This window comes from Sceloporus occidentalis, unplaced genomic scaffold (assembly GCF_023333645.1).
Source record: "Sceloporus occidentalis isolate IW3139 unplaced genomic scaffold, rSceOcc1.0.p SCAF_66, whole genome shotgun sequence".
In the NCBI taxonomy this organism is placed as follows: domain Eukaryota; kingdom Metazoa; phylum Chordata; class Lepidosauria; order Squamata; family Phrynosomatidae; genus Sceloporus; species Sceloporus occidentalis.
In genome coordinates this window covers 2453438-2481375 of record NW_028317046.1, presented here as the reverse complement: position 1 = coordinate 2481375, position 27938 = coordinate 2453438, and the positions used below count along the sequence as shown (strand labels likewise).

The 27938-nt window shown below is 47.9% G+C and overlaps 1 protein-coding gene across 1 annotated transcript; it reads right to left on the bottom strand.

Annotated features, from left to right (window-relative positions):
- Nucleotides 1-29: 29 nt before the first annotated feature.
- LOC149286858 (calsyntenin-1-like) lies at nt 30-27903 on the bottom strand. The gene is made up of 19 exons (XM_089493673.1): nt 27825-27903; nt 18832-18954; nt 11588-11617; nt 9629-9824; nt 8880-9088; nt 8315-8464; nt 7721-7906; nt 7358-7606; nt 6610-6731; nt 6254-6416; nt 5718-5768; nt 4721-4878; nt 3666-3814; nt 2798-3024; nt 2270-2440; nt 1726-1871; nt 1226-1361; nt 578-762; nt 30-230 (listed from the first exon to the last, which is right to left on the bottom strand). The coding sequence occupies exons 1-19, from the start codon at nt 27901-27903 to the stop codon at nt 30-32; spliced, it is 2931 nt and encodes a 976-aa protein (XP_089349799.1).
- Nucleotides 27904-27938: the final 35 nt, after the last annotated feature.

Here is a 27938-nt window from a genome sequence, read left to right as displayed (position 1 = left end):
TGACTTGGGCTGATGGGCGGTGTTGGCAATCAGTAGGTGAGAGTGGAGTCGTCCCACTCGAGCTGCTGCTGCCGGTTGACGTTCTGCTGGTCCTCCTCCGGCTCTCCATCCTCTTCCTCGCTGCTTTCTGAATCAGCGCTGGTGATGTCATCTTCCTCGCCGTCCTCGCTCTCCTCCTCATCGTCATCCTCCTCTTCCTCCTCCTCGCTGCTGTGCTGGTCTTCATAGGTCTGCAAATACATGAATGAAAATATAGCATTAAATAATGGAGGAATAATCTTCCATTACTATCTTGTTTTTTGAATTATGCGTGGAGCTCATCCCTGATAAAGAGTCTCCGGGGGGCCGAATCCACTAATTACATTCATCACATTAAACCGCGGCACTTCTATCTCGCCCTCACAAAGAGCGTACATCAACACAACAGACGAGCGTTGGCCAGAGGAGAACAAAAACACACAAAAATAACGCGAGCCAAATAAGTTATTTCTCATCATATTGGAGAAGCTTCTAAACCCATAAAAATATCCCGGCAACGGGTCTGATGATATGATTTTTATCACCGGATAAATCTTACCTCCATGGGGTTGACGGTGATGGTCAGAGCGGAGTCGTCCCAGTCCATCTCATTCTCCTTGCCTCCTTCCTGGTCCCTCATTGTCCGCTGGTGAGCGGCGCGGATTCGAAAAACTCCCAGGATGATCATGAAGACCAAGAAGCTGACGCACACCACAATAACAATGGTGGCCGCGCTGGGGACAACTGCGGAGGAAGACACTGGGTTAGACTACGACAGTGACAGACGAGTGCCGCCGCCGCCAACAATATATGGAGCTGGCTTGTGAAATGGCCCTCCGGACTAAAGCCAGACTCATCAAACCCCTGCCCTCCCCGTGCCAAGTAACAGAGCAGGTAATTAACACCTCCAGGATCTCCATATCCACCTCTTTACCTGAGCAGAGTCCTAGCATTTTTTTTTTTAATGGTTACTTGGAATTCTATAATCAGCATCCATAATAAATGATACTGTTGAGGCAATTATGATTGTTCCTAGAAGTAACTCATCGTTCACACAGAAGGGGGCGCTGCTGAGTTTGTCTTTGTGATAAAGAAGCATTAAATAGCGAGCATGGATTGTAAAATACTGAAGCGTTGCCTCGTTTGTATCGGCAGCCCGAGCTCCGTGGAAAGGGCCAGCAGTGGCCGGGAGCATCCTCCGACGTACCTGATGTTGCGTGAGGACTCGGTAGGTTGTGCCCAGAGAGGTCAGAGAAAGATCGGTGGACCGGATGGACAAACTGAGGCTGGGCTACGATGTGGTTGGGTGCCTCTGCCGGGCTGGCCGTATGGATGACATTCACCTGGCGAGCAAAGAAATGCAGGATATAAAAAGTCTGAACGAATGATTCATCCCATATTATCATAATAAAGGGACTGATGAAGAATGAGAATACGGTCATGGTTATCGGTCAATGTTAGTATCTTGCACCCTGGGTTCTATGAATTTGGAACATAAAAATAATGATTGATAAGGATCTTAACGTCATGTCACTGGGGCTTAATCACTAAGCAGTGAACGTAGAGTTGAAATGCGTTATCTGTGTAATATGCAGGAACAGTGACCGGTTTCACCATCTGCTTCGGAAACGTTCAATTTTAAAAACCATCATTTTACATTCTCCAAAACACACAATCTGACTTCACAAAACATCCCCCATGTCTCACCTCCACCTGGAACTCGTTGCTGCTGTAGCGCCCGTTCAGCTCGGAGCACGCCAGCTTGAATTTCCGGTCGAAGAGGGAGGCTGTGTTCCAGTTTCTGTAGCGGATCAGATGCAGAACCTCCTCGTAGTTCACCATTGTGTCAACACCTAGAAAAGAAGAAGGATCCCTTTATTGAAGGACGCGATTACTTGATCCAGTGAGAAATCAGAGGCCATTTGAGTCTAAGGTGGACTTTTTCCATGTTTTGCCTTCTTCTGGATCAACAGCGGGGTTGCACTTGATGGACGAGAGTCTTTTTTTTCCCAGACTAAATTACTTTGTTACTATTTCACATTCCCAGCAGCCAGGAACATGCGATACTGTATCACGGATCATCAAATAAAACCAACGCTGCTGGACCAAGTTACCGATCAGATCACACTGACGTAAAGCAAGATGTGTTAACCTATGCATGTAGACAATCAAACTTGCTTCAAGGTGACGCCGAGATATGAGACAGACTGAGGGCAGACCGTTTGTGGAGGTCCCCGAAGCGTTCACTCACCTGTGATGACCATGCCGAGGTTGGAGCTGCTCGTCTCCAAGCCCTTCTGCTGCAGGTGGGTCAAATCGACTTGCAGACTCTCCTGATCCGGGTTCAGCTCTTCTCCCACCACGCTGACCTCGCAGGTGTCCAAGTTATGCATGATTTCCTCTGAAACCAGGGATTCCTGAACTAAATGATAATAGAAAAATAAGCACATACATAAATACATACACACATATATATATATATATATATACACACACATACATACATACATACATACATACACACACACACACTTGCATAAAAGGAACCCCTAAAGGACATCCCATGTCTGCTTTGGTACCACAGGCTGGTTCTTAGCTCTTTAAATATGTTTTTGGGGTACACTATGACCTCAATTCCACTTTTTACATATTTTCCTTAATCCCTGGAATAGGGTCAGTCTGCATAAGGCACGGCACCCGGCCAACGGCGAGTTACCAACGCATCTCTGCCGGCGACGAAAAAACCCCCAAAACACTTCATCCGTGAGCCCAAACCCACCAGTGGGATCTTCGTCTTCATCTTCCTCCGGCTCCACTTCCCTCGTGATCGTGCTGATGATACGGAGTTCGGGGAACAGGGCGACCCCCTCGCTGCTCTCAAACTCCGAAGCGGATCGGGCGAAGTGATCGATGCCGCTGACGCTGATCTTGGGCTCTTCGGGCTGAAGCACCATGACGTACCCGTCAACATCCGGGATTGTGAGGCACGTCTCTTCGTTGAAGCATCTATTGGTTAGAAAAACAAGCGGTTTGATATCCTAAATTCAAGGTATTATTACTTCCAAAGATAAAAAGATCTCTTAAGAATAAGACAGAGAAATCTACATGTGTCACTAGAAATAATGATTTCTACATTCGCTTTTTGTCATATATAGTAATGGTAAGATGTGATCTCCTTATCAGCGACATATCTTCATTAGCTCAGAGGACTCAAGGGCGCTCGGATCTCTTTGCTGTCGAATATAAATCCTCATCATCTCTCAAATCCCTGCACTGGGAGGGTTATTATTAGGTAATAATCTTACTCTCGTCGGTCTCTGCGGAACGCCATTATATCTCCATGAATGGAACAACAGATTACACGAGATCCCGCCACCTGCGGCTCTGGGATTTAACCAGCCTCGTTCGATTCTGACGGAAAAAAACCCCACATTCCCAACATAAAAGTAGCGCATGGAAGCTTCCACCTGTTCTACACTCCCATCACTCTCAGTTATTCCAAATTAATGAGATTCTGATGAACTCTAAATCCAGAATCTCCGAGGATCATTAGTTGCGTTTACTCGGTTTTTACGGCGTGTCGCCCACCGAAGAGGTCTCTGGGATCCCGGCCCCTGCCGGACAGATCCCCCCATGGTGGTACGTACTTCACAGAGGTGGTGATTTTAAGACGCCGGATCCCAGGAGTCGGGAACTGGCGGGAGTTCAGGTAGGAGATGTGCTGCATTGCCTGGTCGAAGCGGTCGATGTCGTCTCCTTCCAGGGTCAGCGTGGACTGGTTGGGGCTCAGGTTGATCTGAACATCCAGAGACAGCAAAGGACAGATTAATAAATTATTCACAAATATCTGACGTCCCTCACCGCATTTCACCGTTCATAAAGTCCACCATCATGTTTGAAAAATGATCTATTACTATAGCAACCAACAGAATGATCCCGCTGATCCACTCTGTCGGTTTACACGCGCAAGATACCTTTAAGACAAGGCCCTCTCTGCCCCTCTCTCTCTTTAATACCCCTGCAGGCAAAACCTCTGGCTCCTATTGGTTAAAACCAGCAACACCAAAAATGCTAACTTCATGCATCAGTGATTCATGGGGGCAAATAATGGATTTTATTCCCTGTGGAAACGCAGCCCCGGGGTCTCCCTAACCGTCCCGGAGCATCCCACCGAGAAACACGTTTAGAGGCAATGCTTTTATGTTTAGATAACCTGCTCTCTTTGACCCCGCATCCCGGAGGTCCCTTTACAGGTATCTGGAAGTCCAGGGACTCTGACTTTCCAACCCAACGAAAACAGCGTTAACAAGAAATACACTTCTGCAGGAAATAACACTAGGAAATCGATATCCTCGCGTGGCCGCGAACCATTATCTAATCATTAAAAGACAGAAAAGGACGGCGGCCACCTGACCAGGAAAACATGAGTAAAAAGTAAAGTTTGTGGGAAAATTATCTACTGAATAGAGGTACACATTGTAATTATACATATACATATATATACACACATATACACACACACACACACATATATACATACACACACACACACACATATACACACACACACATATATACACACACATATATATATATACACACACAAATATTTATAGAACCTGAAAGATGTCCCTTAGAGCAGCCCGAGCAAACGGCATTGTTTTTGTATTAATAAGAATCGCCAGCGTCCTCCATGTTTTACCTTCATGCCTTTCCCGATGTTATCTGCCGGCTGGAACTCCAGCCCTTCCTTGCAGGTATACAAGCAATCGATCACCTTCTTGCTTTCCAATCTGCCGGAACGGATCATTAACCCCGCCAGATTTCCCCGGAAGAACTGGGCCATGTGGAGCTCGCCGCCTGCAGGACGAAACGAGCGAAGGTGAGCTGGGTCTCGGCACTGGCGTGCGCCGGCGGCACGGAGCCCAAGGAGTCGCCGCTCGGCAGATGGTTCGAGCCGCGCATGCAGGTAGGTTAGTAACGTTCAGTGCTTGCGAGGCTCTGGTACAGGCCCAGAGCGACGAGGGAGTCATTCACATGCAGATGGTCCCTGGCGGTGCGAGGTGGAATGGCAGACATTTTTTGGGAAGAGATGATGAGTTATACAAAATGTACCTTAAAACAAATAAAGTAGCCAATTATTACAATAATGTATAAACATTATGCGGTTTTCCCTCAGGCCATGAAGAATCTCCAACATAAGGGAAGAAGTCCTGCTTATTACTACCGTTAATTGTAAGACGTAAACATGTCCGGCAACATGGCTTTCGATATGTATTTTTCAGCGGTCTGGGTGCTGCTTATAAAGGCTACCGGCCAATATGGCTACTCAGATGGCTCTATGCGACGGTAAAATACACCAGCTGACGGGACTGACGTCTGCTGAAGTTATGTCTGGGATGTAACGTTTCCCATCAAACTTAATGTCTATCTCGGAGACACCACCATTATGTTTCAGAAGTGTAAAGCTTTGGGTTAGCATTCCCCGGCGAACAATAAGATGGAAAAAAAACATGGAAATTAAGAAAAAAAAAAAATTAAAGAGAACAGAACGGCAGCCGTCCCAAAATATGAGAATGAGAAGGAAGAAAAAAACGCAGAGAAAGTGACGTTTGTGTATCATGCGGAGGCGGATGGGGTGGAATGTCTAAACGGTTTGGTGGAAGTGGGGGATGGGAAGGGTACGAAACTGCGGCCACCTGCATCGCTCTCCGCCGCTGGGTCAGTGACATTTCCACCTCCCGAATACTCTGCAGAAAAGCAAAAAGGGGGACAGACACGGGAAGTGACCGCAGGGTTACAGACATCGTTACACCGGCACAACACGATCAACAAACGCATCGCCTAGAGCATAAAACGCTGGCTCGGGGCGCTCTTCTCTTTGTGTATTTTCACCCCGAGTTCTGTTTTTCCAGGTGTGATTTTCGTACAGAAGTTGTCATGGTTTCCAGAGCACGCGGAGAGATTTGCTCAATGATCCCTCGAGAAAGTGTCCTAACTGAGCTCTAAATAAAAAAAATCTATCCCAAAAACTGGAACACAACCGTCATTTTACAATCATAGCCGTTCCACTGCTATCAGAAAATACTCAGAAAAACCCCCCAAAAGTTATCGCCGGCAGAGAACGCCGTTCTTACTTTAGATTAGTACAGGGTTTCCCAATACGCTATAACACATGATTTAAGGCATGACACAGGATGCGGCTCCTCGTGGGCCGGAGCTGCTGAACGCTTACCTTGCCAGCAAGCACCCACCACCAGCTGGGTATCGATCTGGGCCGGGTGCAGAGGGTAATCTTCCGTCACAGTGAAAGGATCATAGGTGACACCATCCACGTACAGCGTGACGGTAGGGAATTCCACGGTGAGGACGTAGTGGTGCCATTCCTTATCGCACGCCTGAAAGAGACAAGCCACGAGGTTAACCTCCTATTTCTGCCATGTGCCTTCCCGTGGGACATGTGCGTGAGACCTTCGGGGGTGAGAAGGGTTAATGGCGGTCCCCGAGCATGGCGAGGCAGTCCCCTAAACCAGGAACCAGAATAACCGATAAAAGGCTTTTTTGGAGTACACGTTACTTTGCTGTGTTTACCTGGTCCAGTTTCCAGTGGAATTCTGCTGGCTTGTAAGTCTTCTCCTCCGAGGGCTCTTGGCGGAACAGAAAGCCCAGTTTGCAGTTGTTTATGTACAGCGAGTAATGGTGACGGTTCATTTCTGCAAAGAAGGCAAGAAACAAAGTGTTTAGACACCCCACGACGAACACAACTAAGTGACTAACGAAGGTCTTTAAGGAAAGGATTAAAACAAGATTTCCGCAAACCCCGAGGACCCGGGTGATGCAAACCCACAACGGGGACCTCCAAGCAACCCCAGAAATATAGAATCAGAAGACAAATGAGACTTTCCGCTGCAGAGGCAGCCTGTGGTTTCTATGAGATAATCCAAAGAGATGTACTACTGCCCAAAAGATTAGAACTCGCAGAGATGAGTCTTTTAATCCCGCAGGCTGCGAGGCTTCAGGAACACCGGGAGGAGCAGAAGGTCGCGTGAAGATCAAAATTGTCCATTATGGAATCATGAAGAAGGAAGACGTGCAATTAAGCTCTTTGGGTGGTTTATGCGTCATCTGGAAAAATCTATACCTTGGAATTATCAGGGCTTTTGTACGTTTGCCATGCCAGCAAAAAACGATACACAGCACAATCAATACGTGTAACGCTATCGATACGAGGGACCCCGGCGCGATGAACACGTCCAAAAACATTCACAGAATACGAGGAAAATAGTTAAAACAAAAGATCCGCTTCTGCAAAAACAAACAACGTGTAAGCTTTACTCACCCGTCTTGTCAGAATTACACAAAATGGTTTCTTTTTCTCGGCCGCCCGGCCCGTGTCTCATCCACACCGATATGACGAACGGTTCTTTCAGGTCCGCGGTCACCACGCCGTCGGGGATCTTCACGGCCTGCGTCCCGTTGAATTCAAATACCTGGTCGCTGTCATGGCCATTATCTGTAGGAAGTCCCACAGTCCAGTTGGTGGCGCTACTGGGTGGAGGCAGCAGCTCTGCGGTGTTGGAAGACGCGCCTGGGTTTAGACATAAATGTTTCATATTAAAATGGAAACAATGACTTAGACTTTGAACTCATGAAACAAGGTTTATTTTAATGCCAATAATGTGTGTGTGTGTTATAGACTTACCGCATAATCTGTGAATTGATTTCTCCGAGTAGGTGTCTCGGTCGCAGCCTTTGCCGATGTGACTGGTTTCCAGCTGCACGTTGGCTTGGATGGAGGTAATTGGTTCATCGCAAGTCTCCAAGTGTATTCCCGGAAACAAAGCCAAAGAACCGGTACCGGGCTCATACTCTATTCTTTTACTCCAGCCTGTGCGGGGAAAAAACATATAAAGATGAGTGAACAGAGATGCCGGGAGACCCGAACCACCAACGGCGAGAGCCGCGGGCCCCCGGGAGACCGGAACCACCAACGGCGAGAGCCGCGGGAGACCAGAACCACCAACGGCGAGAGCCGCGGGAGACCAGAACCACCAACGGCGAGAGCCGCGGGCCCCGAGAGACCGGAACCACCAACGGCGAGAGCCGCGGGAGACCAGAACCACCAACGGCGAGAGCCACGGGCCCCGAGAGACCAGAACCACCAACGGCGAGAGCCGCGGGAGACCAGAACCACCAACGGCGAGAGCCGCGGGAGACCAGAACCACCAACGGCGAGAGCCGCGGGAGACCAGAACCACCAACGGCGAGAGCCGCGGGAGACGAGGACGCTTCCCACCTTGCCAGCTGGCCTTGCAGGTCGGCTTAATGCTGATTTTAACCAGGATATCTTCTGCAGCCCTTTTCTTTCCGCAGTCGTAGGCGGTAACCGCGAGTTTGTACTGGCGTTCTTTCCCATAATTCAGTTTTTCTGTGTTCTTGATGTAACCTGAAAATTAAAAGGAAGCTTAATCAGTTTTGGCACATTTCAACACACACACTTTTAACTGGATGGTTTAAAAAAAACGTAAGCAAAAAAAGCAGAGGAAGCGTCTTCTTCTGCCTCAAATCCTGGTATTTGGGGACGAAGCAGCTGCAGACAGACAGACGGCGCGAGGTCTGGGGTGTAACTCGTAGGAAAAGCGAAATAATGCGTCTTCCCAGATGACCAAATACTAAGAAAAACACACTTTTTCCATTTCAAGTGGACAAAAAAAAAAAATTCTAAGTAGTTGGCATGGAAATCAGAACAGGTTTAGAAGATATGCATTTTGTATTTGCCTAATTTATTAAATTATGGATAAATGAAACATTTATTTTAACGGAGGGAAACCTCCTGAAGGATCAGGGTAACCGGGTCTTACCGTCTTTGTCGATAGTGAAGGGAACATCGGGGGTCACTATCTCGTAGCTGCAGATCTGGCTGAACTGGGGGGAGCAGTCGGCGTCCACGGCTTCCACCTTTAAAATATTATCGTATTTCTTCCCCTCGATCACCGTCGCTTTGTACGACTTCTCCTTGAAGACGGGTGCGTACTCATTAACGTCGTTCACTTGGATGTGCACGGTCGCCCTGTAGCAAACCAGTAATGTTATTCGGAACAGAGCGAGGCAGATTTTACTAAAATGGAGTAAATTATGCGCATAAATCAGCTTACGTGCCACGCAGACCACGCGCTCTCTGCCACCAGGCTGACCCTTTAAACATTAATGAAACTTTGCTGCACTCCGTAGCCGCTTATTATAACCCCATTAAAAGGAGATCGGTGAAGATGCATCGGAATCTATATGCTAAAACCGGAAGCGTGAAGGACCGGCGACCCGATGGTCCCTTTAGATATTTAGTCAATTTTAATGATTACCCATAAGCCTCCGTGGCTGAACACAGGCCCTGGTCTGAGGAGAGTCTGCAAAGAGCTTTCTGTGAGCGACACAATACAAGGTCTGATGAGCCCTCCTTTGGGTTTGGTGGACCCAAGAAACCCTAGGGAACCCCCCCTGGGTGCCATGCCTCATATTTCATTTTGGAACTTGGTCTGGGGACCCCTGTGATAAGCTGATCGGTTGCACTATGGACCCCCGAAAAATTGCCAGATCTCCCCATGCGTCTTACTTGTGGGATCTTTTTGTGTTTGAGCCGTCTGGCCCCTTGCCGCAGTCGTAGGCTTGAATGGTGAACGTGTAGTCTTTTTGTAGCTCACAGTCCAGCTTCTCCGTGGAGCGAATCAGCCCCTCTCCCGTGGATTTGTCCAGCACCACCGCCTCGAAGGGGACATCTTGGTCATGTATCTTAAAGCCACAGATTTCACCTGGAGGATTTCACACGTTACAAAGAGAAAAACGCAAAGTTACAAGTTTGAATGGGCGGCTATTTAACCCTTTTACTGACGGGAAGTCAAAAAAAAAAAATAATAATATGTAAAAGTGCAGACTTCCTCTGGCAGGAAAAGGGTTAATCCAGAACATTATGAATTGCTATAAAACAGAGAAACATACATCATCAGAAAAAAAATTAATAATAATTAAAAAAAAGAAATAACAAAACATGACAAGTTTGCAGCCAGGGTGGGTTGTGAGGATCTGTGGTCAAGGCAAAAAGCATGTTTTTAATAAATGGGGGTGAAGTGAGGTCCAAAGGTTTATTAACAAAAAATTTAAAAGTAAAGCAGATGCCTGCCAAGTAACTTCAATATATCGCATTCATTCATGCAGGAATTACAAATATATATATATATATATATATATATATATATAGACAGGCATTTCACAGGAGTACTTAGAATAATGTCAATAATGAAAATGAAACAAAAAAAGGCCAAAATAAAAATAAAAAAGAGAAATAAAAATAAAGGCATGCAGCCAAGGCGGCTGGTGTGCATGTTAAGGTAATCATATTATTGGCTAAGCATTTGGGCAGTGTCAGCACCTTTTAGATATAAAAATAAATTACATAAATATCTGTGAGGGAGAAAAAAAAATAAAAAAATAAAACTAACAGTAAGATGAAGTCTTCCTGTGCAATGAACCTGGCTAAAATTAGGGAATCGGAAGAAAAAAAGAAATCTGGATCACACAGAAATATCTACAGCTCAGACATCCATTTCAGCAGGTGACTTGCATGCGATGGTTCCGCAGGGGCGTGGCTCACGGGGGGGGACGCTCTTCAAACGTCAACCCTTTAAAAACAAAGATTCTAGTGTAGGGAGTCACTGATTCTAGTAAGGGTCCTTATGGGAAAACCATGACTTCTGAATGAGGTCACCTATATTCAAGCAGGGATGAAAGCACCGTTTTTAATGCCAGGAGCTGCGGCTACCAAAGCAGGTAAAAGATCTCAGACAACTCCCACTGACCTGAGGACAGCTGGGGTGGACATGTGTAGACACAAAAGTAGGCGGGGCCTACGTGTACAGGAAGTGAACGGCATGGTAGCGGTGTTGTAGCAGGTGGGGCCTACGTGTACAGGAAATAAATGATACTGTAGGTGTATAAAAGCAAGCGAGGCCTATGTGTACAGGAAGCGAGTGGCAGAGTAGTGGTAATAAAATAGGCGGGGCCTAGGTGTACAAGAAGTGAATAGCTTGGCACTGCCATTAAAGTGGGGCCTAGGTGTACAGGAAGTGAATAGCTTGGCACTGCCATTAAAGTAAGTGGGGCCTAGGTGTACAGGAAGTGAACGGCACAGTTGTGGTATTAAAGTGGGTGTGGCCTATCTGTACAGGAAGCGAATAGCCCAGTAGCTGTATGAGTTAGTTGGGCCTCAATGTACTGACATGGATGTCTGATCACTGGATATTTCTAACCGGAAAGGGTTGGTCACATAGCAAATCTTTTAACTTTAAAATACAAACTAAAAAATCATAATAATAAAACAGAAGACTTAAAAACGGGATCAGAGCAGTACAGGATCTTCTGTTTAACCCCTTCAGAGCCCATACAAAGTCATAGCAGGCTGACTAGCGCTGAAGGAGTTAAGTGCTGATTCCCCATTTTCAGAACAAAAAAAAAATTAAAATATAAAGGTTAGTGGGTTAATAAAAGTCGTAAGAGGATAGAAAGAGCCCTTTATCACCTTCTTTGGTGACTGTCACCTCAAAACTCTCTGAAGGGAGAAAAAATAAACCTGTGTCAGTAAATACAGGACAGAAGGAAATGCGACAAAAACACACACAGGAGACAGAAGGTAATCAGTGCAGATTAGATCGGGCACAGCAGGAGCTATGTGTAAAGAGACAATCTGGAGAAACGTGGGTGTTATCGCCATAGCAACCAATGGACTACCCATCCTGTTCCCCCCCAGCGAAACGTCTCTCTGCATATAGCTCCGAATACTTCATGTACCTGTTACACCTGGAACACAATGACGGCCTTTTGTGTGTAAATACACAGTCTTTGCCAATAATACCGCACCCCTTGTGTGCACATTTACAGAAACACTGCGGTCACATTTCCTACTATGCTTCCTTAACCTGTTAATCACCAATGCGGTATGTATTGCATTGCTTGCCCTTGACACTTAAAAGGTTAAATATCCAGAAATTACCGGACTCATACAGAAGGCAGAGAAGCACATGATGAAGCAGGGGCCGACAAGCTGGCCTCCGACAGCAATCAGAGTCCTAAATCCCAGCCAGCGCAATCTAGAACATCCGTTGTTAAAAGGTTCCTTCTGATGGACCTTTAAGAAGAGCCATAAAACAACAGGTTTCTGCTTGAGAACAGATAGCTCGGCATCTTGTGCGGCTGGGAACGCGCATATTAATTGATTTAGATAGCGCCCTCATAGTCCGCAGCGCTGTACATATGGCCTTCAGTTCAGGAATGGCGCTAGCAGAGCTTGGAAAAGAGGAGATAGACAAACAGATGTGAACAGGTCCCTAATGCCCCGCCCCTGACCACACCTTTAGCCACACCCCTAAGACTGAGTTATTAATAAGCGCTCAGTAACATCGGAAAAGTTACAAAGTACAGTAACTGGACACAGTGTTACTCAAGCTTCTCCCATGGGAGATGAAATACTATTTGACGAGTTTTATTGTTAGTGACAGTTTATTACAATGTAGAAAATTGTGTTTTACGTAGCACAAAAAAAAAAAGTTTCCGATGTCTAAAATATTGCAGAAAAAAAAAATATAAAAAAATAAAAAAATTCAGAAAAGTTAATTTTATTACATTTAAGACTCAAAAACAAAAAAGTTCAAAAGGCATCACATTAGGTAAAGTGTTAATTGCACTTTGAGATGTTGGGGGTAATTTACTTTTTCCTACCCGGCCATAAATACATGTAATCAGAAGGATTTTTTTTCTTTTCCACCTGGACGGAGGGCTCATCGCTGGATCGGCAGGGGTCTGCGAATAGTCTTTAGAAACCCATTAAGGAGAGAACATCTGAAGATGCAATCAAGCTTCTGCTTCAATCGAGATTCCCGCATCCACGTACAAACGAGCTCCGTGCAGGACAGGACACGCCACGGACGCCACGTCAAATCCCACGCCCTCCTTTTAACGCAATTACTCTTCTCTCTACTCTCTGAACTTAACTTGTTTTATAAAACACGCAGTCTGATACGCGGCTGATTGATGTACAATGTATTCCGACCAAAGTAACAATATGACAAAATAAATCCAACATAAAAATAAACATTGCATAAAATATATTGTTTCGATTTAAGTCATTTCCCTTCTAATCCATGCTCTTTGTACCTGTTTTTTTAAGGATCCACCACCTGGATTAACCTGAAAACAGGTACATCAAAAGTCTTCTCTCATGGTCTGACAAACCCAGCAGAATTGGACCATAACCCTTCATAACGGGTCAATAAAAGGGTTTTATACAGAGACTGTGGTACTATAGAGAGTCAATATACATATAGTATACAGGCCATTGAGTAGCTCCAGGAGAGGTTACCTTTTTGTATCCTCCACTGCCTATAGTACCCGTATAGTAAAGGCAAACGTCTGTCTCATAAAGAATGGATGCTGGCTTGCGGAGCGCCATATTTAGTGAGTATTGTCCTCTCTTGTCCTTGGAATCCGCTCTCCTTTGCTGCTGAAGGACATGCTATAATATGCGGGAATCTGAGATAAATGGATCTTGCCTATAAAAAAAAAAAAAAACCTATGACGCCAACCCTCTCTACCAGGCCGCCGCTCCATATGTAGAGCAGCATCAATCAATCCTAGAGGGAATTTCTGGAAACCATCAGACGCACACAGGCTCCGAAGAAATCGAGGAGGCAGATTTATATAAAAAACAAAAATAGAGTCAAAATCAGAGGGCAAAATAAAGGGTTAAAAAATAAGGGCGACGTGGAGGAAGAAGGGCTTTTTATGTAAAGTTATTACTGGTTCTTTTTAAAGGCTGCACCTTTGTAAATACACTAACACAACAAGAAGCGAGTGGTCTTGTTGAGGCACGGTGGGGTTAACGCGTTCCCCACCCTCCCCGTCACAGCGTTGGCACCAGATGTTTCGGCTAATAGTCCCCACCATTGTAATAAGGGGCGATCGGCGTGAAATGACAAGACATGCTTCCTCCTCCGTGACAAGGGGCTCGTAAGTCAGGTTTTTGTTTGGAAAGGCCTTGTAAGGAAGGCATCGTCTGCTCGGAGCCCGTATCAGGTCCCTGGAGAGGAGAGAACAGTCACATAAAGCCCCCCCCCCCCCCCCCCCGGCTTTATCAGAAGAAATACTTCAAAGGGGGGGGGGGGGGAGTTGGAGGAACCGGCCCGTGACCTCATAATTACCAGCGAGGCGTGCGCCAAATTAGCAAGATAAATAAAAAACAGACACAGGGGACAGCCGAACAAAGGAGGAGGCGCAGAGATATTTTTAAAGCCTAATTAAGGACAAACATACATCAGTCTTCCTATGGAATACACGATTCCACGCGTTCTGTAGCTTATTTCGCCAATATCTCAGTCTACCGCATACAAGGCTTTACCGCACCGGCACGTGGCCAACATGACAGTCCCCGGGTCTTGGTCATCTAGTAATTGTCCAGTGTGTACAGCGAAAGGGCCACATGGCATCAACGGTGCGCAACAAGGTTCATGATCCAACGTTTCAGTGGCACTGAGTCTGTATAACCAACCGGTCGAACTCATTGACCTATTGATAACCGAGTTACCACCAAGGCAGGGCTCCCCATTAGGCGATGAGGCGCTTGCCTAGAATACTGCTTTCTAAGAGCGCCTGCTTAGCTCTCTGGGGCAGCTTTCCCAGGTCTACTGCGCATGTGGACACAAGGGTACTGATGGCTTCCAATCCTCTCTCTTCCTCGGCAGGAAGATCTAGGATTGGCCCCTACGAGCCAAAGGAGGGAGACAAAAGACCAGCGACGTAATAAAGACGCGGCTGTTCCTTTAACCGACTCCGGTTTATGAGACCTTTATTTTGCAGTCAAGACGCTGGGAAGATGCCCCAAAAAAAGCACCGTTCCCTGCGACTTCCAGGAAAAAATGGTGAGAACAACGCTGCCGGTTTACTGGGAACCGCCAGCCCAGAAGGATCTCATGGAGGTTTCCTCCTGCGCACCATATTGAATACGAAGAGGCGACGAGCTTTAAAGAATGCAGAGATATGAAAGGAGAAAGCGGTGCGGAGGGCAGATCCCTCAAGGAATATGGAAGGCTTTGATTGCAGGAACTCGTAGCCGCCTGCAGCGAGTGGAGGCTACAATGCAAGTTCATTCAAATTCCGAGCACGGCTCCCCTTCCACTCGCAGCCGCTTCTCAAAGACCTCTTCGAGGATCAGACTCCCGTTCCCATGTTACAAACGGCATCCGTATGAACCGTGCTCGGTCTGTCCTGTCGGTTAATGATAGATCTCACGGTCACGGCTATTAGCGCGCGCGTATTCCTCGTTTCCTATTGTGCACAGCCGAGGCGCGCAGTGGAATAAATTGCCTTCCTTGACGTTAAACACAAACCGCATTATGGAAATCCATCTTCATCCATCAATAACGTGGGAAAAAAACGGCACACAACACACCTCATTTCCAGCAGCGCGTGAATACGGCGTTCATTCATTCTTAAAAAACGAAACGCGGCGAAAGAATGAATAAAAAAAAAAAAGTGCTTCTCTGCCTTAAACCTCTTTAATGGACAGCAGCAGATCAGTTACACCATTACAATGTCTGCTTAACCAGCAGTGGCCACAGGCAGATCGAACCACATGTACTCCTTTTACACTTCAGCCGAACGATAGGGAACAGCAGATATTTTAGGGTCGCATTTAAAAAGCGGTTCTGCTGCCAAGACATAGTGGTCTTTTCGCCATGGCAGCCAACCGTACGGTCCCTGGAGGGGCAACACGTTACGGTTGACTGCTGTGACAATGCCATTTAAGCACCGAGTCGGTGAGTTTAAAGTACAGTTATACTAAAAGCCTCGCAGAGTGCCGGTGCAGCCCCCGCCAAGGTAGATTGTATATTGAAATTGTCCAGTTTTAAACATCAAAATGAGCAAAAATCCTCACTTTGAGTTAATTTGCTGCTATTCAGTACATTCCAGGATACATTCCAGCCGTCGGCGGACATTACGTCAGACGCGGTTACGCGTTCCTGCCAAACGGCTCAGCTCCCCGCACTTTATTCCCGTGGAGAGGAGATACAGTTCTGGATCAATCATTGATATCATTTTACGGCCATAAACAATCCGAGCTGTTACAGAAACCGGACGGGGAGGGAAGGACGGGGGGGGGGGGGGGGGAATCGAGTCCTATAGAGAGACGCATACGAAGTATGCTGTAAACACCGGGGGGGGGGGGTTGGCAGAGGGGGCAATAAGCGTCCAGGACCCGTCCTAACTACAATCGCAAAAGCAGTCCCAGGCTGGGCCGTGAGTCCCGACCATCGTGGTGAGACCTCGATAAGCTCTTAAACACGTCGGTGCAATCAGATCCTGCATGAAAACATTCTCACCCCTAGTCAATGGCCTTTACGCTATTCACACCCCACAAAACACCTACTACGCCGAGCCAGGACAAAGCCTTTGCAATGCATTCCTGGGGGGGGATCGGGGGGAGGCAAGGATACAGTGTTTACTATTGTGAGAAGAACAATGGCCTCGGCTCAACCCTCCGAGAACAGGACCTCGGCTCGGCCGCGGTCACATTTTGATGGACTAGCAATTCACGCGGAACAATCGCTCATGAACATTTCATGGACGTGCTGGGGGGGGGGGGGGATTCCTCCCTAATTAATCGCTACCGTTCTGTTAAACGCTCCAACCAGGTTCCAGATGATAGAAAATGCTCATTTCCATGACGCGATGTGTTAACAGCTCCATACAAAGCATTAACCTCCATCCACCGAGTAAAACCCGGCCTTATCTTGTATATTAACTCAAATGAGAGATGTAGGGTTGGCACGTCCGCCATTTTTTTTTTATGGACACATGTTTTCCACGTGTTGCCAACCAGCGCGTCTACTCTGAGCAGCAGTCCAATAGGCATGCCCGAGGACAACGGCCTCCGAATGTCCACCAATCAGTGAAACCCTCCACCTTCGGGGCAGATCCAGACAGATTCCAAGGATGAGTGAGATGTCTGCTTGGAGGGAATCTCTTTCTTCATCAAGTAATTGACACCTCCATGTGAGTTTGAGGTTTTGGCTAGGATATTGTTCTCGTTTTGGCTCCCCCGGCCCCCCAGGTGTCTTCTTCCTCCGCGTTACGCAAAGGTTGTGATGGAAGACCGCGGTAAATGTGTTCCACCAGCCACCATGCACCTAGTAAGCACGATGAGGTTGAGTTGAGATGGAGACATCTCGAGAGCCACCTGGTTTTAGTTTGAAGTCCACTCACTCGCTCTCCATCGCGATGGATTTCACCAAGTCCATCACCTTGACGGTTCCTCCATCACACCCATCCAAACCTTCTCAACGGCAAATAAAACATCTAAAAAATAATTTAAAGGGGGTCTCCGGAGATAAAATGAAAGTTCTGGAAATTCCAGAGATAAACCTGCGCGTGAGACGTGACCGAGCAGCAGCAACCAACAAGTAGAGGCAAAACCCATAAGATCAACTCTGAGATACAGACTGGAAGGAAAGAAGACATCCAGGAGCAATTCATAATACAGAATACCGGCTGGGTAAAGATTCCATCAACCTGAGGACAAGCAGCCCTCGGAAACCTTGTGCCGAGACGTTGGACGGTACAGACTGTTCTCTCGGAGGGTTGACGGACCGGGCTTGGGTTATAATAAGAGTTACGTGGAGCGCAATACGGCGACGTGCGAAAAATGATCTGCCATCATCTGCTACACATTCTCGCTAATTAGCAAGAGAACACGTTGGCGTTCTTCTGATCCGCGTTCCACCAACGCGCGCGACCGATTACCGCCTTCTGCTATGAATTTTTGTAATTTGCTTTCCCATTCAGCAAGATATTTATTGAAATAATAATTGACCCCCCTCTTAGACAGACGGCCACCAGTCCGAGGACACCGCTTCTTACGGTAGCTGGACGATAGAGCGCGGGCCCCGTTCAATGGCTAGTGAATAGCAAAACGTTTTATGAACAATTTGGTGGCAAACGGAGCGGAACGATTCAGAAGTGCTTCCCGTGCGGGTGGGGGTTGGGGGTCTGTCCGTCAGGGCCAGGGGCCAGAAACCCGGCGAGGCAGAAAACTCAGCTTCCAAATAGGACGTTTCTGTTGTGAGCGGCACGGACGGGGCGGCGAGTTAATGCGTGTGGATGGAGGACCAGGACGGACGCCAACACGTCACTAGCAATTTACAGAACGCTACATCAAATACTCCGGCGGCACAGCACGGGGCCCCGGGAAATACTTTATATTATCGCTTATATAAAACCACGCGTGCAACGCGGCAAAGGTAACAACTCTGCAAACACACGAGAAACACACAGTTAAGGGGGATCCGTCACGGCTTCCGGCGCAACCAAGTACCCAAAGCTTGTCCTCTCTGTGGCAGCCCATGGCAGAACCAGCGTTAAACAATGTATTCCCTGTCCATGTGTTCTCTAACAGAGGCTTCCTCAACCAATCAGCAACTTAACAGGGGAGAGAGAAGATCACACGGGGGTTTAAAATACACGTATATACCGGTATATATATTAAATATATAATAATGATTTTGTGCGTTTTACAGAACTGTGAGTCGGGAAAGCGACGGATCCGGCGAGGCCGGACGGATCACGGAAACACAACCCCTTTCCATTATCCGCGATACTTTCGTGTTCTGCTTCTGGCACCTCGTCAGAGAACATTTCGAAAATGCATAAAAAAAACCCACGCGGTTTCGTTAAAATCGTAACTGGGAAAGAAAAAAAAGAACGCGGGTTCTGTACCTGCGTAGCGCAGCGGAGCGTCCTTATCCAGCGCGATCAGCGGAGGATCCAGCAAGACCGCGTTATCGTTTTCCGTTACAATCCCGTGGTAAGTGGTTTCAATCCACGGCTTGTGCTTATTACCTGTAAATAATAACAAAAACACACAATTATTAACACAAAGCGGCCAAAAAAGTTTCGTTTTACCACTAAAATATCTAAATTCTCCAATATAAACACCGTCTCTCCTGCTGTAAAGACTGAAACTTCAATCAGTCGTTGGTCTCGTCTTAGATTCAGATTCGTCTTACTGTATTACCCTCTACCACCTCTGCTGGGAGGCTGCTCCATTTATCTACCACCCTCTCAGTAAAGTAAAACTTCTTTCCATTCCCTCTCAGTCTCTGATCCTCTAGTGTTAGATTCAGGTCTCTTTTGTTAAACCCCTTTATATATTTAACTGTTTCTCTCCCATCCCCTCTCTCCCCTGTCTGATCTCATCTGATGATTATCTGTCATTTGTCGCTGCTAAGGAGAGATAACCTTTTCAACCTCTGCTGTCTAATTAGTAGAAAAACAACCAAACAAGAGTCTCTTAGACCCTCAGGACGGCCCTCGCCGGGAGGTGAATCCGATACTCGCATGAAACAACTACTGCCCGTTTACGGTCACCGCAAAAAGGACTACGGCTCCTGAATCTAAGACGAGACCAACGGCTGATTAAAGTTGGAGTCTTTACAGCGGGAGAGACGGGCGACTAGACGGGGGCCGAACGGGGCCGATCTGTCAGCAGATTGTGTGTTTGCGGTCTCCACCGAAAAATGATCCTTTATTTTGAGCTCTAAACGCAGACCGGCTCCCATCGGAGGTACCATGTATAATTATATATTGTCCAACCCATGTAGAACATGCGCAGATTATGGTCTTTCGCGACACCAGCTGGTTTTCATTCTTTTAATCAAAAGAACGCGGTCAGCGATGGAGTTTTTTTCATGCCGCGCTCGGTTCCGTCAACGACAGCGAGAACTCTTTTGAATCCAGCCAATAAGACTTCGCGCACTGAGTGTGACGGGCAGAGCGACGGGCAGAGCGACACCAACTCACTTCTTGGCTAATCAGTCCCCAACTCGACAGCAATCAATTACCCATTAAAATAAACTTCTCTTCCCACAAATGGTTTTATCGGATTTATCGGACATCGCTTTGATTATCAGAGGTTAGAAATAAACCTGGAACAAAGTGAAAAGTCGCTCTGTTTCATCATAAAATCCCCAGGAGAACGGCAAAGGAAGTCCATTCCAAGCTAACTTTTTGGCCATCGGCCTCAGCTTGGAGCCAGGTCTGGTTTCACTGGAGGTCGTTCAATGGCTTCTAAAACCGTCTTTCAACCCTTGACCCCTCCGGACCAAAATAAGAGGTCCTTAAAGCGGAAATGTATTTTTAGAAATGTAAACCGATTTCATCCGACCGGCTTATCTCCAGGTCCAAAACGATGCCGGATACAAGACTGGCGACGTGACTTCAACAACAAACGAGACTCTGTCTACCCCCGGGCGGCCATTTAACCCACCGAGAACCCAACGTTTGTGTCTGAACTCTGAACGTTCTCTGGCCTCTCCTTCACTCGTCACAAATGCGCCGGGACAACAAAACGAAACGGCCGTCCACAAGCGTCTGTTTGAGGAAAGGGAGTCCAGAACCCGGGATTAATTCAGTGAAAGCGACTCAATACGTCGCTAAATACATCATTTCCATATCAAAAAGCTACCATGGAGTAAATAACCCAGAAAAAGGAATCCAAAAAAAAAAAAAAGTTTCATAAAAAAAAGAATAATCCAAAAGCAGGAGCCGCCAGAAACAAGCAATAGAGCAGCAGGTAATTCCCCCGATGAAACACCAATGACTGGTCTGCCGTGACTCAGAACCGGGTGTTAGCGATCAAACATACAAATCTCCACCAACAAAACCCAAACAGTCTGGCGCGTCACGGAGGGGGGAGAATGCAAATCCCATCCGGAGAGGTGTAGAGAAAGAACAAGAGGACTATTTATACGCGCGGCGGACTGAGACGTCCCTCTAAAGGCAGGTGGCTTTCTCCTCGAACCCAGATCCTTAGAACCCCGGGTTTTGCAGCAAAATGGCGTAGAAGGTACGAAAATAAAAGATTCAGGAAGCCGGGTTTTCTAGATCAACGGATCCCAGGAACAAAGTTACACAGAGAGATCCGGTATTTTAGCAAAAAGGGCAGCGCCTGGGGCCACAAAAAGTCCCCCCGCATTCCTTCACACACACCTGTAGTAGTCACCAAGCCTAAAAACATCCGCCTCCAAGCCACGTACTTTGGTATTGCAAAATCCTGATTTATGTTGAAAACGGCAGCTTGTTATTCCGACGACAACCTGCCGAGCAGCATTCAGCTCATTACTCGACGGAGCCGACCCTCCCACACGGCCATGCGGCCCTCACCACGCCTGCCATGCGGCCCTCACCACGCCGGCCATGCGGCCCTCACCACGCCGGCCATGCGGCCCTCACCACGCCGGCCATGCGGCCCTCACCACATCACCTGCAGCCCAGTACACTATAATGCCTATGATCCTCCAGAAGTCCCACTCAGGAACCGGCTACGCATCTCTGCTCTCCAACCTCAGAGCAACCGAATGAACGTGTTGGGGGTCTATTCACTAAACGCAGAGCTCCTGTAAAGGGTTCATCCCCGGGGGAGCTTCTGCTGCAGGAATCGCTTGACCGGCCCTGAATAATGCATAGTTAAATAAGCGAGATCTCTCAAAATCTCCTTACTCATTAAATAAATTATACAGGGCCAGCTCAGCTCTTCTTGCTGGAGAAACCTGCCAGCGTTGGCCCTTCATATTGAATAGTGAGGGAGCGAAGAGGATAAACCCCCTTTTTATGGTTTTTATTCACTCCCTGAATCCACCGCTTTAGAGCCGAAGTGGTTAAGGGAGCCATGGCCTCTAATCTGCTTAATCAGCTCCTTATACTCAGGCAAACTCACCGTAGCCTTAGGTGATGTGCATGCGCAGGATCACTGGGGGGTTTAGGAGGGCTGGAAAGGAGGGTGCGCTGGAAGGAGAAAAGGAAGCCTTTGTATCAACATGAAAGGACGGCTTCCCGGCCCGTTCATTACAGGGCACCTGGACCACGGAGATCAGACAGACGGCTACTAATTGGCCGCAATAAATGAGGTTTGTCTAAAAACAGCCCTCGTTAAGTGCAAGAGAAAAAAAAAATCAAGTCCAGGGGTATTAAAAGGAGGAATAAGTAAATGAAACCGTACGATAAATAACCGCGAACCAAACGACGCGCCGGCCAGACGGCCATGAATAATACAGAAGCTCGGAGCCTGCGGTGAATCGGACTCCCGCACCGCGCTCGCTGAACAAGGGCAAGGAAGAGCACTGACCGATCTAAACGCAGAGATCGCGGCCAGACGGCGGCTTTATCCGGAAAGAACCGTATCGGCTGCCGGGTGCGCAGCCCGTAATCCCACCCCGTGTCTTTGTTAAGTCATACACGCATGCGATGGGATGGGAGCGATAACGGGCCATTGGAACCCAGAAGTGATGGGAGGGATAAAAGCCTATTGGAACACAGGAGTGATAAAGGGCCATTGGAACCCAGGAGTGATGGGAGTGATAAAGGGCCATTGGAAGACAGGAGTGATGGGAGTGATAAAGGGCCATTGGAAGACAGGAGTGATGGGAGTGATAAAGGGCCATTGGAACCCAGGAGTGATGGGAGTGATAAAGGGCCATTGGAAGACAGGAGTGATGGGAGTGATAAAGGGCCATTGGAACCCAGGAGTGATGGGAGTGATAAAGGGCCATTGGAAGACAGGAGTGATGGGAGTGATAAAGGGCCATTGGAACCCAGGAGTGATGGGAGTGATAAAGGGCCATTGGAACCCAGGGGTGATGGGAGTGATAAAGGGCCATTGGAACACAGGAGTGATGGGAGTGATAAAGGGCCATTGGAAGACAGGAGTGATGGGAGTGATAAAGGGCCATTGGAACCCAGGAGTGATGGGAGTGATAAAGGGCCATTGGAACCCAGGGGTGATGGGAGTGATAAAGGGCCTCTGTACGCCTATCAAGAGATTCAGCTACAATAGTAGCTTCCAACATTAACCCCGTCTGCGCTGGATCTCTGATACGTTTCATGTTATTTGAACGGACAAAATTTGCTTTTCTTTTAAAAACAAGGAAGTTTCTAAGTTTGTGAGTTAATGTTAATGTGCAAAGACACTGTAGGTGGTGAAGTATTAATGCCCATATGGGGATGACCCACGTATTATTTTTCCTGTTTGATACATATGCTAAATAGCTAAAAAAATAAATAAAGTGCACACATGCAAATATACCGGATACCAACTACACGTCCAAACCGCTCCATCCACGAGACGGAAGAAACCCCATCTTATGACCCGCGGCCGGGCGCCCGCGCCGACAGGTCTCATCACACCTTTGGAGGCTGTCGGGCGTTTCGGGTGCATCGTGACGAGACGTGCCCCGCGGCTCCGTTACACACCCCCCCCGGGTGGTATTATTGGGAAGAAGGTAGTCTCCTCTGCCGAGCGATGACCCGAAGCCACACAAAGAGCGCACCTAGCAGATGAAAGAGCCCTTCCCTGAAATTTGGGATTAAGAACAAACGGCTCCATGCGCGGCTGTTTTGCAATCATCCCGAACGCTATTCAGAGTGTAAGCTCCTTGGGACAAAGGACTTTAGTGCATTAAAAAAAGGGGGATACAATGGAACTGCGAGATATTGGTTTTATGCTGAATTGTCTCAATGCATTCGTAACAAAGACACAATTTTAATGGCAAATGTTTTGTGCTGAAAAACACGGCAACTAAAAGACACACAAACAGCGAAGAAAAGATTTAATTCGGGACGCAAAAAAAAAAAAAAAAAAAAAAAATCAAACCCAAAACAAACCGCCTGGAATTAAAGCCCCATAAAAACAAGGCACTGCAGTACGAACAATAGTGACTCTGATCTTATCACCATAGCGATAGTGATCTTATCCCACCATTGGTTGCCATGGTAATTAAGACCACTTGTGAATCGTTATATACCTTCCTCCCTTTGTGGCTGTAAAGCAGCAGCGGCTCCAAACCCGGGCTATCACCGGAATGGGGGGTTTGGGCACCTTGGGCATGCAGGTAATGTGACGCTTTCATTACACGCGGCGAGTATTAAAGGGACATCGCTAGCGCCTGACCAGCGACTGTCGCCGCTCAAAGATATGTCCCAGGGAGCCCCCCAAACAACGCATAAGAAAGCACCTTGTATGCCTTCCAGAAAGGACACCATGGAAATGTAAAGGGACCTCTCAGGTAGCATTAAAGGGCATTTAATGGCTGGAGCGTCCCTTTAATAGGCAGAGAAAAAAATCTCCATCCTATGGACAGCAGGACATCAACTTCATTTGCCACTTTGGCACAAAGTTCAACCTCCCAGCAGAGGTGGTAGAGGGTAATACAGTGAGGGTATTCAATACGCATGGGATAGACATACGGCTCCTGAATCTAAGACAAGACCAACGAGTGATTAGGAGAAACGGGCGACTAGACGGGGGCCGGATGGGCACATACTGGGTGTCACGGCAGCGTCTCCCCTCCTCTGGTAATGGTGCAGCCCGAACGCCATCAAAAAGGCAAACGGAGGCTGAAGACTCCCCACCATAACCGCAGGATCCGGCGGAGCATTCGGGGTTAAGTGACTAGAGACCGATTAAATATTAAAGACGCTTACGGCATTCCTGGCAGAACCGGTAAGAGGGGTCGCTTTGGGAATAAATATTCCTCTCCCCGCTCGATACATCAAAGCCCGGCCTCTCCTGAGTGCTGAAGGACACCCGGGTCACGGACCACCCCGAGGACGGGCGACAGGAGCAGCCGCTGCACACCGGCAGACGCCATCCACGGAGGAAAGTCTGGACCTCACGGGTCTCCCGCAGCACAGACATTAACCCTTCCTCGGCTTCCTAGGACTTGTCATGAAGAGCTTTCTTAGAAGCTGAAAGAGGGGTCACCCTGCGCCCCCCCCCCCAGAGGACCCCCAGCAGCCACTGGGGTGGACGAGCGGAATTTCACGGGAAGTGAAATCATTGGATTCTCATCGGCCGCAGGACCCCAGCCGGCTTCTGCGAGACACAAAGCAATCAATCACTGGTCCAGAAATCCGAGGCACCATCTATCACAGCACAACACGGCCGGCCCGGCCCGGACACACGCAGATACACACGGGAACCATGGAGTGCGTCCACCATGCAGAGCTCTGTTTCTATTCTCCTTCGATCACACGCTCTCCATCCAGCCATCATTGGACTACATCTCCCATAACTCCCAGCCAGCACTACTCCAACCACAGCCGGAGACCCACCAGCAGTGATTTATTTATAACGACAACATATTCTGCGGCGCTGTACAATAAACAGAACGTACAAGTAGAGCATCACGTTTGAATTTAAAGAAATAAAAAGGAGAGCCCTGCTCAAAGGAGCTTACAATCTTTTGCGCCTAAATTCTGTTTTGGGGTACCATAAAGCGCATCCCCGGTCGCCTTACTGCCGGATTTTATACTCCGACGAGTTATTTTAACCGGTACGGATCACACGTTAATTCAGTGCTGAGAAAAGAAAAAAGCAACTACCATACAGTAGCGATCAATGAAAGGGTTAACACGGAATAAGCAGGCGCGTCAATGAAACAAATAAAAGTATTTTGCATTGAATTTTTTTTGGGGGGGGGGTCAGTCTCGCAGATAAACGCGGAGACGCCGCTCCTGCGCTGGCGATACGCGGCGTACCGGAAGCCGCTCGTTAAAACATCATCCTCTCCATCAGCCGTTTCCAAGGCTGCAAACCCCCTGGTAGTCGAAGTGTTAAGCGGCTCCATAAATAAGCAGGTTTGCAATAAAAAACGCATTCCTATTATTCCCCCCCTGGACGCGTTGTCATAAGACTAGCGCTATAAGTGGCTGCCGCTGCCGCACGCGGTCCAAAAATAAAGATTTTATTTTTTTTCGGGGCGGTATTAATTTACCGAGGCTTCAAAATAACTTAAATACCGCATATCTCACAAATTTAGCCGCGCACTGGCTGCGTGTTAACGTTAAACGCGCGAGGGGCGCGATTACCCAAACGAGACGTCGGCTGCGGGGCGGAAAAAAAAAAAAAAAAGTGGCCCACAAGGAGTTAATTAACTCTTTCACTGCTGCAGGCACCTGCTTTACGTCAACTCGGAAAGACAACCCCTGACTCAAAGGGGGATAAGGGCAACGTTTAACCCTTGAACCGCTGGGCGACGAAAAGCAACCATGCTTAGGTGCTGAAAGGTTTAACCCTTTGAGCACCAAGAGAGTAAAAAAAAAAAAATAATAAATAAATAAAATAAATCTCTGGCTAAAAAAAAATATATATATAAGTACATATATTATTTTTTTATATCAAAATTCATTTATAAAATAAATAAATAAAAAGTAGAATGATGGCCGGGTCTATAGTGATGTATAGGATGAAGCTGATGACAGCAGGTCGGGGGGGGGGGGCATGTCTCTACAGGTTAGAGCGATATATAAATGTATATAATGACAACATTTACCGCAGGCTCAAAATAAAGTATTCTAATCGTAGGATTTCTTGCACATAAATTTAAAACAAAAATCCGTATAATGACTCGTAGCTTTGAACATTTTTTCAAAAGCCGGCGGCAGAAAAAACCCCACCTTAAATAAATCATGGCCACAGGGGAGGAAAAAGAATATCGTGACATGCAGAGTATGCGGAGAGATCGGTACAATGCGGGATGATGCAGGGAAGAGCGACGCAGCCGCAACCATTGTCTGAAGCCGCTTTATTGGAGAGATTGTGTGTGGGGTCCGGAGTCCTGCGGAAATCTATGAGCGGGGAGATCTGCAATGCGCATACCTACAGACCCCATCCCACCCCGACGGAGCCCGTCACCGGCATCCCGGGACCACACGCAGCTCCGACCCCTCCGTGAATCCACGCCAGCGCCGGCCGCAGCTCCCCGTCGAGCCGTATGGAGCGCACGGACGGGATCTCGGTAGAGATCCGGGCGCAGTCTGTAATCAGGGCAGAGAACCAACATGGAAACGGGACGTCAACACGCTGGGACCCCCAAAGCAAAACCGGGGGGTTTACGTCAAGGGCCCCTCCTGAACTAATCTGGCGAACGGAACAAATATTTAAATCGTTATTTTCGCGCCCCCCCCAAACAAGTAATTGATCAGAGAGGATGGAGGGTTGTGCCCCGCAGCTGCTGCAGAACATCTTGCAAAAGCCAAGTCGCCACCGTGCTTCGCTGACACAAGAATTCCGACGGGCAGCTCTGCTCCGTGGAAACCAGATGAGCGATCAATGCATTCATTGATTAACCCCTCCGGCGCACACAGAGTTAAAGGGCAAGAGGACTGGGTGATCTCAAAGTCTAGAAATGTGATGTATTACTGGGATGTGCAAGAGCCGCAAATAGCACGCAGAGGGGGCATCACCAGGCAGATCCAAGGGGGGTAAAGCCCACCCTGCATGGGGCTCACAGACCAAGACACTGATAAATACCCCATTCCCTGCAGTTACCCCTCAGTTTTTGCCAGTGATGGGTGTGGTTTAGAAGGGGCATCTAAGCCCCTCGATAAATCGGTGCATCCCGAAATACCCCAGCAGGGATCCTACCCATGGGAAGGGTTTTTTTACACTCCTCCGTTACTCCCTGGTATCAACGGTTCAGAGCCCTGCGGGGTAACAGGGTAATACCGGGGGTGGGGTAGGGGGGGGTGTAAAGGATCAGGCAGCAGGGGAGCAGCCCCTCTCAATCAGTGCTCCCCAAAATACCCGGCTCAGGGATCCCTGCCCCCCATACCAACGCTGCCCTCCCACTGCCCCCTGCTGGGGCATCTACCAGCACACCATATCGCCATATAAACGGGTAAACCCGCACCCCAAACCCCTCCATCAGACTCACCTCTGGCGGCCCAGACCCCGCACAGCAGCCCTGTGATGAGCAGCAGGGAGGCCGGCGGAACCCGCCACATCCCCAGCATCTCGTACGCCCGCCTTCGGTGTGAATGCGCTCGCT